General features: G+C 40.0%; 1 protein-coding gene and 2 long non-coding RNA genes across 4 annotated transcripts; 2 read left to right on the top strand and 1 right to left on the bottom strand.

The window, feature by feature from the left end:
• Positions 1–345: 345 nt before the first annotated feature.
• LOC126632937 (uncharacterized) lies at positions 346–2,028 on the top strand. Its single transcript, XR_007626884.1, has 3 exons — positions 346–1,259; positions 1,377–1,491; positions 1,850–2,028. It is a non-coding gene; the product is annotated as an uncharacterized LOC126632937 (long non-coding RNA).
• A 1,354-nt stretch (positions 2,029–3,382) lies between these two features.
• On the top strand, positions 3,383–15,056 carry LOC126633476 (uncharacterized). 2 transcript variants are annotated; one of them, XR_007627062.1, is made up of 8 exons: positions 3,383–3,609; positions 3,732–3,812; positions 3,923–3,985; positions 4,165–4,255; positions 4,464–4,565; positions 5,530–5,881; positions 7,291–7,822; positions 14,248–15,056. It is a non-coding gene; the product is annotated as an uncharacterized LOC126633476 (long non-coding RNA). The 2 variants fall into 2 exon arrangements; XR_007627063.1 differs by lacking the exons at positions 3,383–3,609; positions 3,732–3,812 and having other exon boundaries at positions 3,972–4,034.
• A 266-nt stretch (positions 15,057–15,322) lies between these two features.
• LOC126633547 (uncharacterized) lies at positions 15,323–19,661 on the bottom strand. The gene is made up of 11 exons (XM_050304197.1): positions 19,383–19,661; positions 19,096–19,311; positions 18,833–18,928; positions 18,155–18,243; positions 17,936–18,064; positions 17,405–17,525; positions 16,833–16,911; positions 16,614–16,723; positions 16,185–16,363; positions 15,995–16,091; positions 15,323–15,778 (listed from the first exon to the last, which is right to left on the bottom strand). The coding sequence occupies exons 1-11, from the start codon at positions 19,461–19,463 to the stop codon at positions 15,482–15,484; spliced, it is 1,494 nt and encodes a 497-aa protein (XP_050160154.1). The 5' UTR covers positions 19,464–19,661; the 3' UTR covers positions 15,323–15,481.
• Positions 19,662–20,013: the final 352 nt, after the last annotated feature.

Raw genomic sequence — 20,013 nt, forward strand, 5'->3', positions numbered from 1 at the left:
TATAAAGAATAATAATAACCACTGGTCCACGAGAAGAAGGTTTTAAATCTTAATTTGCAGAAGCACGTAACATGTAAAGATGGTGTAAAAAGAATGATTTATGCATGGTTGATTAGGGTTTAGGTGGCTCACGGGAAGAAGGAGACTTGTATGGAAATTAGGTAGCTCATGGGAAGAAAGAGACTATTATGGAAATTAGGTAGCTCACGGAAGAAAGAGACTTATGAAAACAACGACTTGGTATATAAATAGGTTGTTTATTGGTATATAAACTGGCCCTCTTTTTCGTTTGAGCATTCTTGATGCCGATACAATATTCCTGTTTCCACACTGTGCAGTGTAGAAGCAGGAATATTGTATCGGCATCAAGAATGCTCAAACAAAAAAGAGGGCCAGTTTCATCACCATTGTGCAGTGTTGAAATGGTAAAAAAAGAAAGGAACTTTTATGATCAGCATAATATTGAGTTTCAATATTTTTGCACGGAGCAATGGATAATCCGTGTGAAAATGGGTCATACTCCATGCAATGATTAGTACCAAATCCTGTAATTTTAACCATCTTAGGGTCAATTGACTTGCCGAAAACCCAAAACTGACTAGACCGCTGTTGATCTTTGAAAAAGACCAAACTTTCAAAATTACTTGCAAAGAACAAATTTGTCCTCCTCTCAAACATCATTCCCTCAGGTGAAATCATCCATTGTGAGATGTCAGGTGTTGCACTGGATGATTTCACCCGAGGGAATGATGTTGTAGAGAGGACAAATGTTCTTGACTGCACCTAATTTTGTGAGTTTGGTCTTGTTCAAAGATCAGTAGCTATCTGGCCAGTTTTGGGTTTTCGGCAAGTCTATCGACCCTATGATGGTTAAAATCATAGGGTTTGGTTGTGATCATTGCTTGGAGTTTGACCTGTTTTCACACAGGTTATACATGGCTTGAGAGGAAAAAATGGAATCAACAATGGATTGTTGAATCTTACTTATTTGTTGGTTTGAGAGGAAAAAATGTCTGAGGTCATGAATGATGAATAATGAATAATTTTATTGTTTTTATTGCTGCTGAAATTTTTGTTAGTATGTAAATTCTTGTTTGGTGCACGGCCACACTGGCGAAGATGCGATTTTGTTTCTTTCTCCTTGGTTCTACAGATGGCTGGAATTTGGATCCGAAACCGGCGACGACAAGGTTGGAGAAATATCACTCTCCTTACTCCATTCGAACGGCAACCATGAAAATGGCTGCAAATCCAGCGAGGTAAAAATCCTTCCTTTCTCTGTCATCTGATTTCATGACCTCTGAGGTCATATGAAATCAACCTTGCCTTCATGCATGTGTCCGATTATGTGTCTGATGCTTGTATGCTCTTTGCAGGTCCCTGAAGCCGATGCATGTGTGTGCTTTGCCAAGGAAATGGTCAATCCGATGGATCTGCAAACAGAAAAATGAGGAATCCTCTCGGAAATGACAGATTCCGTCTGATGTAAAGGTAAAACTTGGTAATCCTTGTGTGGATCTGCAATGTTTCTCTTTCAAAACGACTTTTCTACTTTGAAAGCTGGCTTCAACTTTGTTGATGAATTTCGTTCTCAATTTTAATCGGTTATCTACTTAAATCCATTTTTCTAAGCCTAATTAGTTCATGCAATCAGCGATCTTTCATGTTTAAATATGCTAAATACTTTAGATTTGAAACTTTGTGTGTTGAATGTCAAGATAGAGAAACTTTTCTATAAACAACCATCTGTCCATTTATGCATTTGTTTCTAATCTTTAGCAAAAGCATCCCTTAACAAATCCACTTGTCATTTGTTCATATTAACATCAATTTTTCCAATTTCTAACAGATAAATGAAAACAGCAACATATCAGAAGAAAGGAGGAACAAAGTGAAGAAACAAACCATTAGATTCTGGAAATTCAACACTACTCCTTGGTTCTTATTGTAGATAGGGTTGTAAATAGATTTCCCCATGTATACAAGTAGTAATGCTAATCATATATATTTAAAACTTTCTACATGTTTTATACAGTTTCAAAACCTGCAGTACCGCGCGAGCACGCTTGCTATTAAAACCTGGACCCAATATGCTTGACCGGAGTAAACACCGGACAAAATTATGAACAAACTGGACTAGCATAGTGGACCCTTCTGTATTTGACCTCCGAATTGTAGAATACTAGAATGTGGATCTAGGACTTTAAAAATGATGTAAATCTGTGGGGTAGGAGTGAGTCGAGTGACATGAGTGAATTAGTTGGGTCCAATACAGAAGCCTCATCAAAATTGCCCGTGCGCTTTCTGAAAACCCTCCCAAAATAACTGCTGTTTGCGGTGAAGGTGATTAGAAAAATTACTTGGGACGTATCTCTGCAAGTTAAGCAACGCATTTCTAGGCCCCATAACTGCTTGTTTGCTGTGACTGTGCTTGCATGTTTGTCTAACTGCTTTAAGCTTCATTAAATTTTGCAATTTGATAGCACTAGAACTGCTGTGGTTCATGGTAAACTAGACTTGCTGCTGGATGCAGGATCCAGTTTTACTTTTTTGTGTGCGCATTTGACCACTATAGTTGGAAAATAGGCTCGTCTTGCTATTCCGGTTTGCTCCCTGCAAAAATCCAATGTTCTTCAATTAATATACTGTTTTTATCACCCCAAGCTTACACAACACAAATTGTAACACACACACACAAGTTTTGAAACAAATGTTTTTGATGTTGAAACACGGAATGTGAAAACAGAGAATTTAAATTAAAGCTAATTAGTAAATAAAACAAACACACACACACACACACACACACACACACATATATACTTATTTTTTATTTTTAGAGTTTCTATTTTAATTTTTTTTTGAAATAAGTGGGTAACAAAGGAAATATGCACCTAGAAATAAATAAATAAATAAAATGAAAGACTTGAGCATTTCCAATAGAATGTCTACAACTATATGGTCACTAAATATATGGACAAATGACTTTTAATGGGCCGGATTTGAAGTTCTCAAAGTATCTTAATATATAAGGATTTGTCAAATATTTTAAAGAAATTCTCAAATATGAAGACTAAAAGAGTAGAAATGTTATTGCTTTGTATGTTTTTCCTCCTTTTTGGATCAGCCCACATTGGGAAACTTCTTTGGTGTCTCAAGGCTTCATAAAAAAATAATTGGACTATAAAGCCCCTCAAACAAAAAAAAATCCACAACTAGCTGAAAATAATAGAAACAAAATAACAGGGATAATTTTGTCAGAATACAGAAATATAAAATATGTTTTATTAACAAAAAAAGAAACAGATAACTCCTCCTCCATTTTAGGAGAGAGATGTTAATATCTCACAAAAATATAAAAAAAAATAAAAATAACAACCAAGGTGGGGAGAAAAATTATCAGAATTAGCACGTTTAGTATTCAAATTGCATAGCAGTTTCCGTTCAGTTTTCAAACTCACACAGCCTTTTATCATAACTTCTCCGTTGCATTTGTTTAGTTACAAAATTATGATATCACTCCATCACCCTTCATATCCACAGCTAAAGAAGAATTTGCGAAGGGGCAAAAGGTTGGATGCTTTGAATGTTTAATTGGTGGAGAAATGTATGGTAAGTTTTTTCTTTTTTCCTCTAATATTGATAGCCCTCCTTGAAATTTCCAGCGTTATTATATTTTCGTTGGTGTTCTATCGATTTGGCTTGGCTTTACTCCAATAGCATTCTATGTGCAGCATCGCAAAGTATCTTTAATTTTGTTTCCTTTCTCCACAAATCAAAGGCTTTCAACCTTTCGTCGACAATGCAATTGAAAGGTATGGAATTTTCCAAATTAATCGAAATCATGCAAATTCCCAATATTTATGAAGTTTTAACTTCAATTTCTCTCAAAAAATTCTTTCGTTTTGTTATTGTTTTTTAGCAGGCCGGGAGAGCTGGTTGCATAGGTTGCCGGGATACCTTCATCTGCAGAATTAATTAGAGCCATGTATGAAATTTCTGCCGCACCATGTGATTGGAATTTTAAATTCTCACAGGTTTTGCTACTTTGTTTAATTTTGATCCCAATTTTCTAATTAAATTTCTTCCTTTTGTACATCAAGTAGCCTAAAAAAAAGGTAGCTTTTAATCCTACTCAATTTATGTTGTTGGTTATCTAAATCACAGCATCCTTCTCTCCCACTACAACCCACGTCAACATCGTGCTGCTAGGGGAAGCAGTGGAGAACTCCAGGAACTCCATTTGGTCTCCAAAGAGGTAAGGGAGGTAGAATTCATCAGATCTCTCTTTTTCATTGAACTTGATAGTATGTTATCGGAGCTAGCTTTGTGCTACTGTTGGCTCTTTTTTCAGTGTTTGCTCGAGTTCGTTTATGTGGCCCTCGAGGTTCTTTTTCCTTTCTTTAAGAGCTATTGACTTCTGTAAACATAATACATTTTGAACCTCTAATGTGATTGTTTTTCAGGAAGAGATTGAAAAGATTAAGAGGTGCCTGAGCAAGATTCCTGTGATTGTCGAAGCCATTTCCATCTGCATAAGCTACCGTTGTCAAATAGATTTTCATTAGGTTAGTAATTCATGTTTTCAATTTTCGTTCTCTCTCAGTTTTGATCGCATATTTGCACTCTATTAATTTTATTTTTTTAATATAATTTTATGGACTGCAACAAATTAACTTTCTCTAGAATTTCTTGAACACCATGTTTGAATTGTCGGCCATGTTTCAAATGTGACCGTTGCCTCCTCATTTCATTTTATGGTTTTAGTTCATAATCAACTAATTCACTAATTCAATTACAAATAATGCTAATATTTGATTTTAACCAAACTCATTAAATTTTCAACATGACGGAACGATATGAGTTCATGATATGTTTTGTTGTCAAGTGTATCAAGGTCAATTGAAGTTCTTGGATTGTTTTATACTTTTTATTTAGCTTTTAATTGCTACTAAATTATAAGGATCTTCTCTGTTACTTTTATTTTATTTTACATATTCTAGACAAAATACTTTAAATTCATGCATGTATTATTAGAGATGATAATCGTCTTTATTTTATATTTCTATACATTGAATCAATCCTCGCATATAAATGCATCTAAAATGTGTAAATTGCGCGTAGCGTGCTGTGATTAAAAAATGTCTTTTACACGAGCGTGAGCGCGTACAGGGAGGCTAGTCCGATATAGGCCCACTAGACTTCACTGAGTCTCTAGTAGTACTAATTTTAGTATTTCAAACGTTTCGAGACATGTTGACCAAAAGTCAACTTTCAGTCAATGGCAGGATCCACAACCTTACGTAATTTGATCCGGAAGATCAGCACATCGGATTTCAGATCCATACATCGGATTTCAGATCCGTAACTTCCTAAGGTCGTCATTATACTCATAGAACGAGATATTAAAATTTCATCCCGATCCGATGTTCGAATATCCGCCAATTACAAAATCAAATGGCTGTCACCTTTGATTTTACAATCTTAAAAATTCAATTCGGGAAGATCCGTCAGATTCCAATGTTGTTGCAGATTTCATCCGCTTCTGTGCTGCCAAGAAATCGAAATCTGGTCGTGATTCCTTCCCGATCATTCCGACAAAGAAACGGTCGTCTCCGAGAAGGAGGCCCAACAAGAAAACATGTTCCGGGTTTTCGTCAGTCCCCATTATCCTTCCCAAGAAGAAGAGGTCGCTGAGAAGGAGGGCAGCCCCATCTCTGGATATGACGTTGAAAAATCTGAAAAGGAAGCGGCTTTCTGGGTGTGAATCTTCTACAAACAACGATAGGGATGAAGGGTTTCTTCTTCAGAAGAAACAGAAGTTCGTTGATCCGATCCGTGGTAGTTGAGCACTGACGACCCTTAATTTACCACAACGAGACAGGTTTGCGTGTTGGTTCGGTCAATTTTATAGCTTTATTTTTGGTAGAATTCAAGTTTCAACTTCACTTATTAGAAATGAAATCCTAATTTCTCCAAGTTTTCGTAAGTGGTCAAGGATCCGGCAGTGAAGTCTATGATTCTCGACTTTTAAGTATATAGGGTGAATCTTATGTTTCGTTTAGGAATTATTGTTTCAGTTGTGTACGAGCCTATGATTCTCGAAACATGTAGCTGCTGTTTGTTAAGGCACTGTTATGTTGGAACTCTTCAAGAGACAGTATCCTACATACCAAACAAGGCGGATAAATGGTCCCCATGGTCATAAGGTATTCGGATGATAGCCCCTGTGATAAAAAAATTCGAATTTAAACCCCTGTGGTCATAGTCTGTTAGGATTTAAACCCCTGTGGTCTAAGTCTGTTAGGATTTATGCCCTTCTGTCATTCCTCCATTAGATTTAGGTTGGCAAAATTGAATAAATGATCACCGTGATCATAAAGTATTCGGAAGATAGTCCCTGTGGTAAAAAAAATTTGGATTTAAACCCCTGTGGTCTAAGTTTGTTAGGATTTATGCCTGAAACTAGAGGTTTTGTCATTTCTCTGCTAAGCTTACAGGTGGAACTAATAAATCACATAATTCATTAAAATTAAAGATCTAATAAATCAAATAATTCAAAATGCCTTCATAAAATTAACGAGTTTTTGACTCCCGAATGTCCAACCGATTAATTAATTATTTATATATATTGTATTTTTCTTTGACAAATAAGACAGTAATCGTTGGCGTTTTCCCAGAATTTTACGTAAACCTCTTTGAGATAAATAGTTTTTTTGTGTAATTGTAAATGTGAAGTAAGTCTTCGTATCTTATTGGTGAAACTAACTATTTGAAATTCAACAGATCCTCTGTTTTCGTCTTTTTCTTCTTGTGAAATAACTAAGATGAATAAATTTTTTTACCATAAACTGAAATCTTCTCTCCCCCCTTCTTATTGTAAGATATTTTTTATTGATAGATACTCAGAGAAACTCTGCTCCACCTGTAAGCTTAACGAAGGAATGACATAACCTCTAATTTCAGGCATAAATCATAATAAACTTAGACCACAGGGGTTTAAATCCGAATTTTTTCTACCACATGGGCTATCTTCCGAATTCCTTATGACCACGGAGACCATTTATCCGATTTGGCCAACCTAAACCTAATGGAGGAATGACAGAAGGGCATAAATCCTAACAAACTTAGACCACAGAGGTTTAAATCCTAACCGACTGTGACCACAAGGGTTTAAATCCGAATTTTTTTACCAGGAGCTATCATCCGAATACCTTATGATCACGAGGACCATTTATCCGATTAGGCCTACCAAAGAAATAAGAGTCGGAACGTTTCACTTGTCCTCTACAGATTGCAATGATGGGAACAGTAACCATCATTCAGTTTTAAGTGCAATCAGCCCACGATGTACAGTGGTTGAGCTTTGCCGGGAACATTCAGCTCTTTTGGCAATGTGGAAAGGTGTTAGCTCTTAATTGTTTCAGTTATGTACTTGATTAATTGATTGAATACTTGATTGGGTGAGTCTACGTTCTTTGAAACGAATAAGAGTCATGATGTTACATTTGGTGGAAGTTGAGAAAAGAGAAAGCAACCTGTTTTGATTAGTGGTAGCATTGTAGGGAACTGTGACCCTCCAAAAATTTGAAGTCTAAACACCCACCATTTATAGGTGTTGAGCTTTGCCGGAACCATCTGGTACGTCATTTTATGTTAAAACTAATAGCAGCTGTGCAAAATTTTGTGCCCAAGGTGAGGAGAGAGAAATTGAGAATCCTTATTTCAGTAGTTATTTTTCCTTTGCAAATGGTTTAACATTTCAACTGGGTGAAGATCAAATTTACTTTGAAGCTGTTCCATGCCAGTGAGATGTCACCAACATGTAAATTGTGGTACCTATATCCACACTACTGTGACAGAGGTTTATTTCAAAATTCCTCCGCACGCTTCACATAACCACTGCATTTTAATTGAACATTGCACTTAAATGTGTCGAAGTGTGGAAAGTTTTGGGAGAGACAGGTATAACATGGCTCACTGACCTTTTCAATAGGATTTGGAAAACGAAGAAGATGCCAAATGAGTGGCGAACGAGCACTTTGGTGCCTATCTACAAGAATAAGGGCGACGTACAAAATTGCATGAACTATAGGGGTATTAAGTTAATGAGTCATACAATGAAGCTTTGGGAGAGAGTCATTGAGCATAGATTGAGGCAAGAGACACGGGTTTCGGACAACCAATTCGGGTTCATGCCAGGGCGCTCAACCATGGAGGCAATCTATCTCTTACGAAGATTGATGGAAAGATATAGAGATGGGAAAAAGGATTTACACATGGTCTTTATAGATTTGGAAAAAGCGTATGATAAGGTCCCAAGAGACATTCTGTGGAGGATTTTAGAGAAGAAAGGAGTACGAGTAGCATATATTCAAGCTATAAAGGATATGTATGAAGGAGCAAAGACTGCCGTAAGAACTCATGAAGGACAAACCGAAAGCTTTCCCATAACTGTAGGTTTACATCAAGGCTCATCCTTAAGTCCTTACCTTTTTGCGTTGGTAATGGATGAGTTAACAGGACATATTCAAGATGATCTTCCTTGGTGTATGCTTTTCGCAGACGATATAGTGTTGATAGATGAAACTCAGGAAGGGGTAAATGCAAAGCTTAACCTTTGGAGAGAAGTGTTGGAATCTAAAGGTCTTCGCCTAAGCCGATCAAAGACAGAATATATGGAGTGCAAGTTCAGTGCAAATGGAGGCCAAAACGAGTTAGGGGTGAGAATCGGAGATTAAGAAATACCAAAGAGCGACCGTTTTCGTTACCTAGGATCTATCTTGCAAAAGAACGGAGAATTAGATGGAGATCTCAACCATAGAATACAAGCTGGATGGATGAAGTGGAAGAGTGCATCTGGCGTGTTGTGTGACTGCCGTATGCCACTGAAGCTCAAGGGAAAATTTTATAGGACGGCAATAAGGCCGGCGATGCTGTATGGCACAGAATGTTGGGCGGTGAAGCATCAACACGTACACAAAATGGGTGTAGCGGAGATGAGGATGCTTCGTTGGATGTGTGGGCACACGAGAAAGGATAAGATTAGGAATGAGGATATCCGGGGTAAAGTAGGAGTAGCCGAAATTGAAGGAAAGATGAGAGAAAATCGGTTACGGTGGTTTGGACATGTGCAAAGAAGGCCCACTGACGCTCCGATTAGAAGATGCGACTATGGGACAGAGGTTCAGGGCCGAAGGGGTAGAGGAAGACCTAGGAAAACTTTGGAAGAGACTCTAAGAAAAGACTTAGAGTACTTGGATCTAACGAAGGACATGACACAGGACCGAGCACAATGGCGTTCTAAGATTCATATAGCCGATCCCACTCAGTGACTTGGATTTTCCAAGTCTCCAACCGAGAAGTTTTTCTCACTCGGAAAATTAAGGGAACACTACCCCAACCTACATGCTCCACTCAGAAAGCTTCAACATACAAGCTTCAACAAAAGAAAATTCAAAGAACTTAGTGAAGAAGGCTTTGGTGTATTTAACACAATACGTTGAAATGAAGGAAAGCTTATTTATTGATATCCCCGATAAGCTACAAATATGTACATATACATGAGTCAAAATAAACAAACAAGATGGAGCCTTCACAAAGGTTGCTTAGGAGAAGTCTCAGCAGTCGGTAGAGCCCCAGAAAGAGAAGGCATCGGAGGGGGATCATTCGGAGCCTCAGTACTGGACAGAACCCTAGAAGGAGAAGGCATCAGAGGTTGATCATTTGGAGCTCCATTACGCGGTACAGCCCCAGAAGACGAAGGCAATAAATGCCTTTGGAACAAACCCACAAATCTCTGATGATCAAGTAAAACCTGACCAACAGTTTCCTTCATCTGGTCAAGCTTCCTCTTCATGTTTGTAGCATAGTCATGTGCGAGCCGGTGCAACTGTTTATTCTCATGCTTGAGCCCTCTAATCTCCTGTTTGAGACTCATCACTTCGGCCGCCAATGATTCAACTTGGCGGGTTCGAGCAAATGGGCGTTGGGCCATATTAGACACAGAACCTGCACACTGAACACTGAGAGCCAGCGAATCCTTAACAGCTAACTCATCAGACCGTTTGGAAAGTAGTCTGTTATCTTTGGGAGTGAGAAGGTTCCTGGCCACCACCGCAGCGGTCATATCATTCTTCATCACGGAATCCCCAACGGTAAGAGGACCAGTAGGGGAGACGAAGGATGGGCGCCATATGTTGTCTGGAGAAGGCCGGGCTGCCTCTTCAACAAGGTTCAAGTCAAAACGACGGTCGGAGGGGCCAGACATTTTCAAAGGTGTTGAAGAGAGAAGAGGTCGGACAAATCAAGATCTTAGAAGTGCAAGAATGGAGCTTCTACTGGTGGAGATTCAAGTGTGTTTTGAAACTTAATGCCAGCCCCTATAAAAAGCTGCACTCGACGGAGCCTCAGACATCGAAGAGGCGCCTGCTCAAAAATCGAAGAGGCATTTGCTTTCTCAAAAGCTGGGCTGCTTAGAGACCACGAGGGTTGATCTCATAAATCGAAGAGGTGTTTGCTTTCTCAAAAGTTGGGCTGCTCAAAGATCACGAAAGCCGATCTCAGAAATCGAAGAGGCGTTCGCTTTCTCAAAAGCTGGGCTCCTCAGAGACCACGAGGGCCGATCTCAGAAATTGAAGAGGCACCTACTTTTCCAGCCTTGTCAGCACCTGTCACACGCACACTCAGCTTTACGGAAATTATGGGTATTCTGTCGAAGACTTCTGGGGAAGTAGAAAACACATGAATCTTACTGTCCAATCACCCACTTCCCACACGCAACAATAGCTCATGGGTACCACAGATAACTTTGCCAAAGTTCTCTGCCAAAGTTGAGCACGTGAAGCTTGCAGCTCCCACTACATCGCTCTGACCAAGAAGGGTAAAAGAATAGTAAAGAAACAGCACTAACAAAGTTTAGACCCATAAATTTTGAAGGTCTAGCTACCATATTATTACCCACAAGGGTAAAGGAACAGTACCACTGCTGGATAATTGGAAAGTCCCTGTGTGTCAACCTCTGTGCCTCGTGGCAAGGTAGACTAGCAAACATGCCCAACCTTTACTCACATTCGAGAAAACACTCCCAATAAGATTGCTTGCTCCAAAATCGAAGAGGCACCGTCCTCCGAATCTCGAGAGCCAGACTCCCAACATGACTACTTTCTCAAAAATCGAAGAGAGGGTAAAGGAACAGTACCATTGCTGGATATTTGGAAAGTCCCTGTGTGTCAACCTCTGTGCTTCGTGGCAAGGTAGACTAGCAAACATGCCCAACCTTTACTCACATGCGAGAAAACACTCCCAACAAGATTGCTTGCTCCAAAATCGAAGAGGCACCGCCCTCCGAATCTCGAGAGCCAGACTCCCAACATGATTACTTTCTCAAAAATCGAAGAGACACTGCTCCCCGAATCTCGAGAGCCAGACCCCCAGCATGATTGCTTTCTCAAAAATCGAAGAGGCATCGTTCTCCGAATCAATCGAAGAGGCGCTCGCTTTCTCAAAAGCTGGGCTGCTCAGAGACCACGAGGGCCGATCTCAGAAATCGAAGAGGCACCTACTTTTCTAGCCTTGCCAGCACCTGTCACACGCACACTCAGCTTTGCGGAAATTATGGGCATTCTGTCGAAGACTTCTGGTGAAGTAGAAAGCACATGAATCTTACTGTTCAATCACCCACTTCCCACACGCAACAATAGCTTATGGGTACCACAGATAACTTTGCCAAAGTCTCTGCCAAAGTTAAGCACGTGAAGCTTGCAGCTCCCACTACATCGCTCTGACCAAGAAAGGTAAAAGAATAGCAAAGAAACAGCACTAACAAAGTTTAGACACATAAATTTTGAAGGTCTAGCTACCATATTATTACCCACAAGGGTAAAGGAACAGTACCACTGCTGGATAATTGGAAAGTCCCTGTGTGTCAACCTCCGTGCTTCGTGGCAAGGTAGACTAGCAAACATGCCCAACCTTTACTCACATCCGAGAAAACACTCCCAACAAGATTGCTTATTCCAAAATCGAAGAGGCACCGCCCTCCGAATCTCGAGAGCCAGACTCCCAACATGATTACTTTCTCAAAAATCGAAGAGACACTGCTCCCCGAATCTCGAGAGCCAGACCCTCAGCATGATTGCTTTCTCAAAAATCGAAGAAGCATCGTTCTCCGAATCTCGAGAGCCAGATACCACATACCACTTTTTCAAAGTGCTCTGACAGAGTTAAAACATGTGAAGCTGGCAGCTCCCACTACCGTGCTATGACCAAGCAGGGTAAAGGAATAGCATTACTACTTGTTGTTAGGGAGACTCCTATATATGTCGACCTCCATCCCCAACGGACAGGCAGACCTGCAAAAATGCTCAACCCTTCCTCATATCTGAGAGGGCACTCCCAACGAAGCCTTTCGAAATATTCAGCTTTCTTTCCCCCCGATAATATCTCTGCAAACAAGCTATACTAGAGCAAGAATATCTTATATCATCAGGGTTAAAAGCAAGAGTATCCCATATCATGCTTTTTCCCTGTCTTTTCCTTTGGCCTTGTTTTTACCTGCAAGACAAGGAGAAAGAGAGCAATCAGTCAGCACTTGAAATCAAGCTCCCAGCCAGGAACTGACTGCCTGGAACCCCTTACCTGATTACTTACCTGGCATTGCTCTCGAGTACTCATCTTCAACATCTTATGTTTCCAAGGAAGATACCGCATGCTTGAGGAACAGATAGGGCAAGTGCGAAGGATACAAGGAAGCATGTGGAGACAAGCGTAACAGCACACGTGCCGATACATCCATTACTCTGTCAAAAGCAAAAGTATCCCATATCAGCAGGGTCGAACGTACTCTAGATTTGATGGACTTGTTTTGACCCTCAAATTCTTCAGTCGGCCTTATACTCTGGAGGAAACCAGAAAACCCTCCAGCTCAGTTCAAGAATAAGCCTGTGGAAAGTTACTTCTTCAAAAGTAAAAGTATCCCATATCATCTCATCTCATTTTTCTTCTCTTTATCCTTCATGCTGCTGCAAGATGGGGAGAAGGTGAACAATCAGCCGGAGATCTGTTTGCTTACCTTGTCTGTCACCTCTTTCAGCAGATCCCCTAGCTCGGCGACTTGGGGGACTCCTACTATATGGTTTGTATCGCGCTTGACCAAGCCTGAAACTACAAGTCAGCTTCAAGTGAAATTGATACATTACCTTGTGCATCTCCACCAGTTAAAGATACCACCCCTGGATGGAGGAAGAGTACTTCCAGAGAAGCTGCCACATCTACCTATGAGACAGATAAGGCAAGTCAAGATGATACCACACTCCGATACTTAGAAGTTTCATGATTACGAGATCATTCTCCCACAATATTTCCTAATGTCATTTGTACTCTAATGTCATTTGTACTAAATCATTCACTTGTACTCACTAAAGGAGAGCTTGAACCTATGTACTTGTGTAAACCCTTCACAATTAATGAGAACTCTTCTATTCCGTGGACGTAGCCAATCTGGGTGAACCACGTACATCCTGTGTTTGCTTTCCTATCTCTATCCATTTATATACTTATCCACACTAATGACCGGAGCAATCTAGCGAAGATCACAAAAAGCGACCGTTTTCGCTACCTAGGATCTATCTTGCAAGAGAACGGAGAATTAGATGGAGATCTCAACCATAGAATACGAGCTGGATGGATGAAGTGTAAGAGTGCATCCGGCGTGTTGTGTGACCGTCGTAGGCCACTGAAGCTCAAGGGAAAATTTTATAGGACGGCAATAAGGCCAGCGATGTTGTATGGCACAGAATGTTTAGGCGGTGAAACATCAACACGTACACAAAATGGGTGTAGCGGAGATGAGGATGCTTCGTGGGATGTGTGGGCACACGAGAAAGGATAAGATTGAGAATGAGGATATCCGAGGTAAAGTAGGAGTAGCTGAAATTGAAGGAAAGATGAGAGAAAATCGGTTCCGGTGATTTGGACATGTGCAAAGAAGGCCGACTGACGCTCCGGTTCGAAGATGTGACTACGGGACAGAGGTTCAGGGCCGAAGGGGTAGAGGAAGACCTAGGAAAACTTTGACAGAGACTCTAAGAAAAGGCTTAGAGTACTTGGATCTAACGGAGGACATGACACAAAACCGAGCGCAATGGCGTTCTAGGATTCATATAGCCGACCCCACTTAGTGGGAAAAGGCTTTGTTGTTGTTGTTGTTGTTGTATTGCACTTAAATGTGTGTTTCCTCTGGCACTGCAGCTGCAGGGTGATCATCCATGTGAGCAGAGAAGAAACACTACTGAGTATCGGCCTCTTTTTCCTGCAAATGATCTTTTATTGACAAGTGATTTAGTGTGATTATATATCGGAGAAAGCTCTGGTTTTGATTGCTTGTCTAAAAAAGGTCGTACCCAGTGCACAAGGCTCCCTCTTTACGCAGGGTCTGGGAGAGGTGAATGTCGGCTAGCCTTACCCCCATTTATGGAGAGGCTGCTCCCAAGTCTCGAACCCGAGACCTACCGCTCATGGGCGAAGGCACTTGCCATCGCACCAAGTGCGACCTCTTTTTGATTGCTTGTCTAACTGAATATATTCTTTTTCCAACTGAATATTGCTAATTGTTTTACAAGTTGTTTTTTATGTTATTTTCCATATGTAATTTTCATCTTTAAAGTCCAGACGATGGAGATTACCTTTCTTGTTGTCTTTTTTGTTGTTTCTATGCAGCTTCGCTAATTGTGAAACTCGTTCATTGCTAGTTGTTGATAAGAGGTGAGCTTGTCGTTGGAAAACCTCTGCAGACCTGTAAGTTTTGGTCTTGTCTTGGCAGGTTGATGGAGTCTATCCTGGAAAAATTCCTCACGAGCTTGACCCTCCTGCTGACGTTGCAGAACTGCAAGAAGCATCTGGAGAAGGGTGCTTGCTTGCAATTAATTAGAGGCCATGGTTATGGAAAGTGTTACACAGTCAATACGATTGTTCTGAGGTTTTCCCTTCTTGTTGTATTTGTAATTTTGTATGTGAAGGAGTATAAAGATGTTCTTTTATTGATACCATTTCGAATAGTCCATTTAGTTTTTAGTTTTTAATTTTCAATTTTTCGCTAAAAGCATGGTGGTGAGAAAGACGCAGAAGATAAATGCACGGATTGGTACACAAAATAAACTAAAAGCAGAAAACAATCTCAAGTGGGTTTTATTTTCTATATCTGCCTCAGGCAGACCAAGTGGAACGAAAAGCTAAAAACAAAATGGTTATCAAACGAAAAGCTAAAAGTATGTCGAACTTTGATCTGCGAATTTTTCGCTTGATTTTATAAGTGTGGAAAGATACATTAAAACAAAAGGAATTCCATGGATTTATCATATAAATGTTCAATAATTCAGCTGCATATTTTTACCCTAAAAGTAAAAGGAAATTCAAAGGACGAAGTCACTTGATTTTATAGGACAAAAAAAAGTTAACCAGTGTGAACAAGTGAGGCTTGCTTTAACTATGATCTCTTGACGAATACGAGAATGTATCCTACAGTTATAGAGAGAAGAAGGAATATAACAGCAGCCATGATGTTGACATTAGACGACTGTGAAGATTTTTGGCCACTTTCTCCCCTCAATTTGTTAAGTCCGCTCTTCTCTGAACGGGAGTTAGATGCCGAGGGAAGTGGCACCGCCACATCCCAAAAAGATTTGGTCACTGCAGATGGGGCATCTATTTCTGGTTCCAAGATTGTTGCGTTATCTGTTGGAGCTTCCATAGACAGCAATTCGACACATCGATCTTTCAGAACCTAAGCGAGCATGGAAAGCAAAATGTCAGAGCTATCAAGACATGGAGCTATAAAGAGAATAACTAAAAAGCTCATTTGCTCAACATTTGGTCCAAATAGAGCTCTTCAGAACCAAAGACGGAAAGGGTGCATCATCTCCAATTTTATGTCTTTAGTTTATAAGTACAAACCTCAAAAAAATTTCCAATTTCATGTCTTTAGTCTACAAGTACAAACCTCAAAAGTCTCAGATGGTTGTAGGTAGTCACACACAAATGTACCCGCTAACCAAGGAACAAGGACTCTTCGGGGAAGTGAAAGACTGCATGTTTTTCTGTTTTAAAATGCAAAACAAATGTGGTCAGTAGTGACCTCGGTCAGCAATGTGAAAATCTCATTTGATTAAAACATAACATCCCTAACGGACCTGAATGATTGAAGAACAATATGAGAAGCAGGTGTTTCACTGGATATCCCATCTCTTGCTTCCTGAGTATCAGCACCATCTTTTGCTTGCTGGCCGCTAGTTTCAGTTGTAACTGCCTCGCCATCTGCTTCATCACAGATAATATCTAGTCTACTCTGCAGACTCGTGATAATGTCATCCTACAAGTACAAACATAAAAACAATCCATGATTTTACAGGATATGAGCACTATGCGAATTAAACTAGCGAAAACTACATTGTCGATACAGAATCCCTATAATCAATTCTTATCTGAATTCTCTAAAAAGGTAGTACAGTCAATTAATGATAAAGTGTGAATTCCAAATGGCTTTTAGAAACTAAAACCGATAATTAATTTTCAGTCTAACATCATGAACGGATAATTAAAAATGATCGTCTCTTGTATACCTTTATATCAGCAACAGCTTGTGAAATTGGTTCTTTAGGATTTAAGTATGCAAAGGAACACACCGAACCGCTAAAATCAAGAATACCAGCAGTATCTTTTTGGCTGCAGGCTTTACACAATATAGATGAATATTAGGATAGAATCTCAAAATGGAAAACGAAATTCAAGAAAAAAAAATTAACAAATGAAGAGAAAAATTAAATAATGCATAAACACACCTTCAGTATCTTTCATAAAAGGTAGAAGCAACTCAACTTCATGCAGACCATCTGATGTGCATAGATCATTGTTAACAACCTAAAGTTTATGCCAGATAGAAAAATCTAGATGAGAACTTGAGGTTAAAAGTAGCAAGCTAGAAACCATGCTTATTGATTCTGGCAAATAAAAGGGGAAAGCACAATTCAAACACTCTGCTTTATGCTGTAAGATGATTGATTACACATGTGATGTGGGTATTGGAATTGGTCAGTAATGCAGGCACAAGTGAAAAAGCAGAAACTCAGAGAAAATTGCACGCAAGCAAGCTTAACTCAAGGTTTTATTTATTTATTTTTTTTTTCTGTTGATTGGTAAACTATTACATCACAACAGATATCAACATAAGAATTCGATGGAACCAATTCAAGGTCATCCAGAGCATTAAAGTAGACACCACCCAGAGCACTAACATACACACAAGTATCCAGCAAATTGACAGGCATGAGCAGGTGTCACACTTTTGCATATTAACAAAAAGGTGTACAGTAATTTTCAAAGGAACAACCGAACAAGTCAATGAGTAACTTACCAAATTTCCGTCAATCATGGCTTTTGCACTTTTTAAATCTTTCCCATGAACTGAAATACCATGACGTAGAGCTTCAGTAAAAGTTTGGAGATTTGATGAATTCTTGTGAAATATGGGCAATCTGGGAAAGAATAACTACCATGAGAAAACCTAAACGCCATTATAGCACCAGTATTGTAATGAAGCATCAATAACAAAAATACTATTAGTAAATTGGATATGACCCTTGGTACTATGAGAGCTCAATATCTATCACGTTGGGGAGGTAGAAGCTCAATATATGCAAAGGGTTTAGATTTAAGGTTCAACTTCAGTGTTGGCTTTGGTGCGTGTGAAAATAACAGGAAAAGTATATTTATAAGTTCTAAGAATATATATTAATAGAGCACAAGAGCACTCTGGTAGGCAGGACTTACAACAGCCTGGACCACTGAGAGGAAAAACAAATTCCTGCAGTTTCAGAAGCCATAAATAAAAGAATCCTCTACCTTCAGTTAAATAAGGCTTATTAATAAGAAAAGCAGACAGTACCTCATATCAAAGTTGTACATGCACCTAAATCTTTGAAGGGAATTTAGGACCCTTCCCATTTTGAAGTCACAAGGTCTTAGGCTGCTTGACGTAATATTTGAAGCTACTGCACAATTTCGACATGTCCACCTACGGAAATAACCTCTTCAATCAGCATGAAATAACATTTGACAATAATTAAGAGAGAATAAAGTGGGACAGTTCAGGTTGGGAGCACACCTCCTTGGACTATAACAAATGTGAATGAGCAGTCTCTCATCCCAATCACTCTCTGTGAGGGGTGCTGCTTTGGCAACTCCCATTACAGTCTGCAAGGGCCTTTTCCATTAATAAATAAAAAATCATTTTTCACAGAATATGCATACGATAACTCAAAGTCTAAAGTGAATATAGGCAGTCTAGCTAACCCATTATTTGGAAGTAAACCAACCAAGAGAGTTTAAAGTGAAATAACCTCTTTGTTTTCTTTTAGATTTATGGTAAGTTGGTATCTATAAAACATTATTGAGATAACCATGAGAGTTTGTTGCGAACCCTTATATTGTATTAGTTCTCAGAAAATGAAAGGGGTGCATCCACTAAAATGAATGGTTGTATTAGGCCTAATTTCATGAATTTGAACTTTACTTGACAGGCCTTTCAGACCGGAAAAAAAAAATCAACAGTCAAAAGCTGAAAATGGAAACCCAACATTCAACAATCAATCCCGTATAATCCTTCCTACACATTTTCTCTGTGACTAAGCAGGGCATTAAGCACAGTAAAAGCCACCACAAAACCAAGCTCATAGAGTAACAGTGCCACTGAGTAACGTTTGATAAAAACATTTTAGCAATCAGAATTAAGCTCTACAAAGAAACATCCACATATCAAATCCAATCCGGGCGAAAAGAATACCTGGCAAAGCATGACGTTCGAATTCTTAAAAGCGCTATCGCTAGCCCAAATGTACATGCCAACCACCTTCATGCCACCCACTAACATTCTAGACACCTGAAACATGAAACAAATTCCTATTACAACTACTCAAGCACAATGAGAAAAACCCAGAAACCAGATCACATATTAGACTTTAATTGTATGCATATATACAAATAGGAATGTAAATATACAAGCATACATATATATATAGAGGAACATTTTTTGTATATGTAACTGACCTGACGGGCATGTTCGGCGACCCAGTCCTTGTCAATGGAGAGTGAGGAGGAATCGGAGGGCTGAGATTTGGGTTTAGACCCCTTTCTCTTGTCGTCCCTGGCGGGCTCCACGACGGAGCAAGCAGGCGCTCCGGCGTCGTTCGGTGGCGTTGGGACCAAATCGAAGACGAAACCTCGGTCTAGAGACGAGCTGAGTTTGCCTACGAGGAGCCCCACCTGAATTTTCATAAGAAACAAATCAAAAACCGTAAAACTCAGAAGCATCAATCTTTAGAGAGAGAGAGGACCTGCACGGGGGTGGAGGATTGCTCGAGGCGATCCTCGGCTAATTTGAGCTGGGTTTCCTCTCCGACGACGGCTTTCACCATTGTTGTACGGAAGCTGTGATTTTTCTGGTTGGATCAGCGACCTTTCTTCGCAGTCAGTTGACTGACCATAACTCCGGTTTGTTAATTTCCGGGCCGGGCTTGCGAGTCGTGCATGATCACGGGTCAGCCCATTAAATCAAAATCAAGTGGTGATATGGGTATGCAATTTTGGCGGGTTGGAAGGTCAACCCAGTCGGAATTAATTCGAGTTTGGGTTTGAGGAGTTCATTCGTACTCGTGTTTAAATTATTGATATAAATTCTTACTCTTAGGTTTTAATATGAATTTGTGACTAACATTTAGAGCAACTCCACCCATGGTGGTTGCTCGGGGGACAGGCTCCAGGAAAGGGCTCGAGGGCCGGTGGGTAGGCCTCCAGCTTTGGAGAGCCCGAGTGAGGGTGGGAGCCTGAGGGCTAGGCCCGTGGGGGATTGACAGGCCTGCTGCCCGAGGCCTGTAACGTCAGGCTGACGCAAGGCCTACGTCCGACCTTTTTTTTTTAATTTTTTTTGTGTCAGGCGCGTGCCCCTCACTCGCGAGTGGGGGCGTG

This window comes from Malus sylvestris, chromosome 8 (assembly GCF_916048215.2).
Source record: "Malus sylvestris chromosome 8, drMalSylv7.2, whole genome shotgun sequence".
NCBI classification, from domain to species: domain Eukaryota; kingdom Viridiplantae; phylum Streptophyta; class Magnoliopsida; order Rosales; family Rosaceae; genus Malus; species Malus sylvestris.

What these genes read in the sequence shown, in the direction of transcription:
- LOC126633547 (XM_050304197.1), bottom strand. Translation starts at nt 19,463, where the DNA reads ATGGTGAAAGCCGTCGTCGGAGAGGAAACCCAGCTCAAATTAGCCGAG. An exon ending in AATCCTCCACCCCCGTGCAG is followed by an intron (nt 19,312 to 19,382) that starts GTCCTCTCTCTC and finishes ATGAAAATTCAG; the next exon opens with GTGGGGCTCCTCGTAGGCAA. An exon ending in AAGCTGTTGCTGATATAAAG is followed by an intron (nt 16,364 to 16,613) that starts GTATACAAGAGA and finishes TTGTACTTGTAG; the next exon opens with GATGACATTATCACGAGTCT.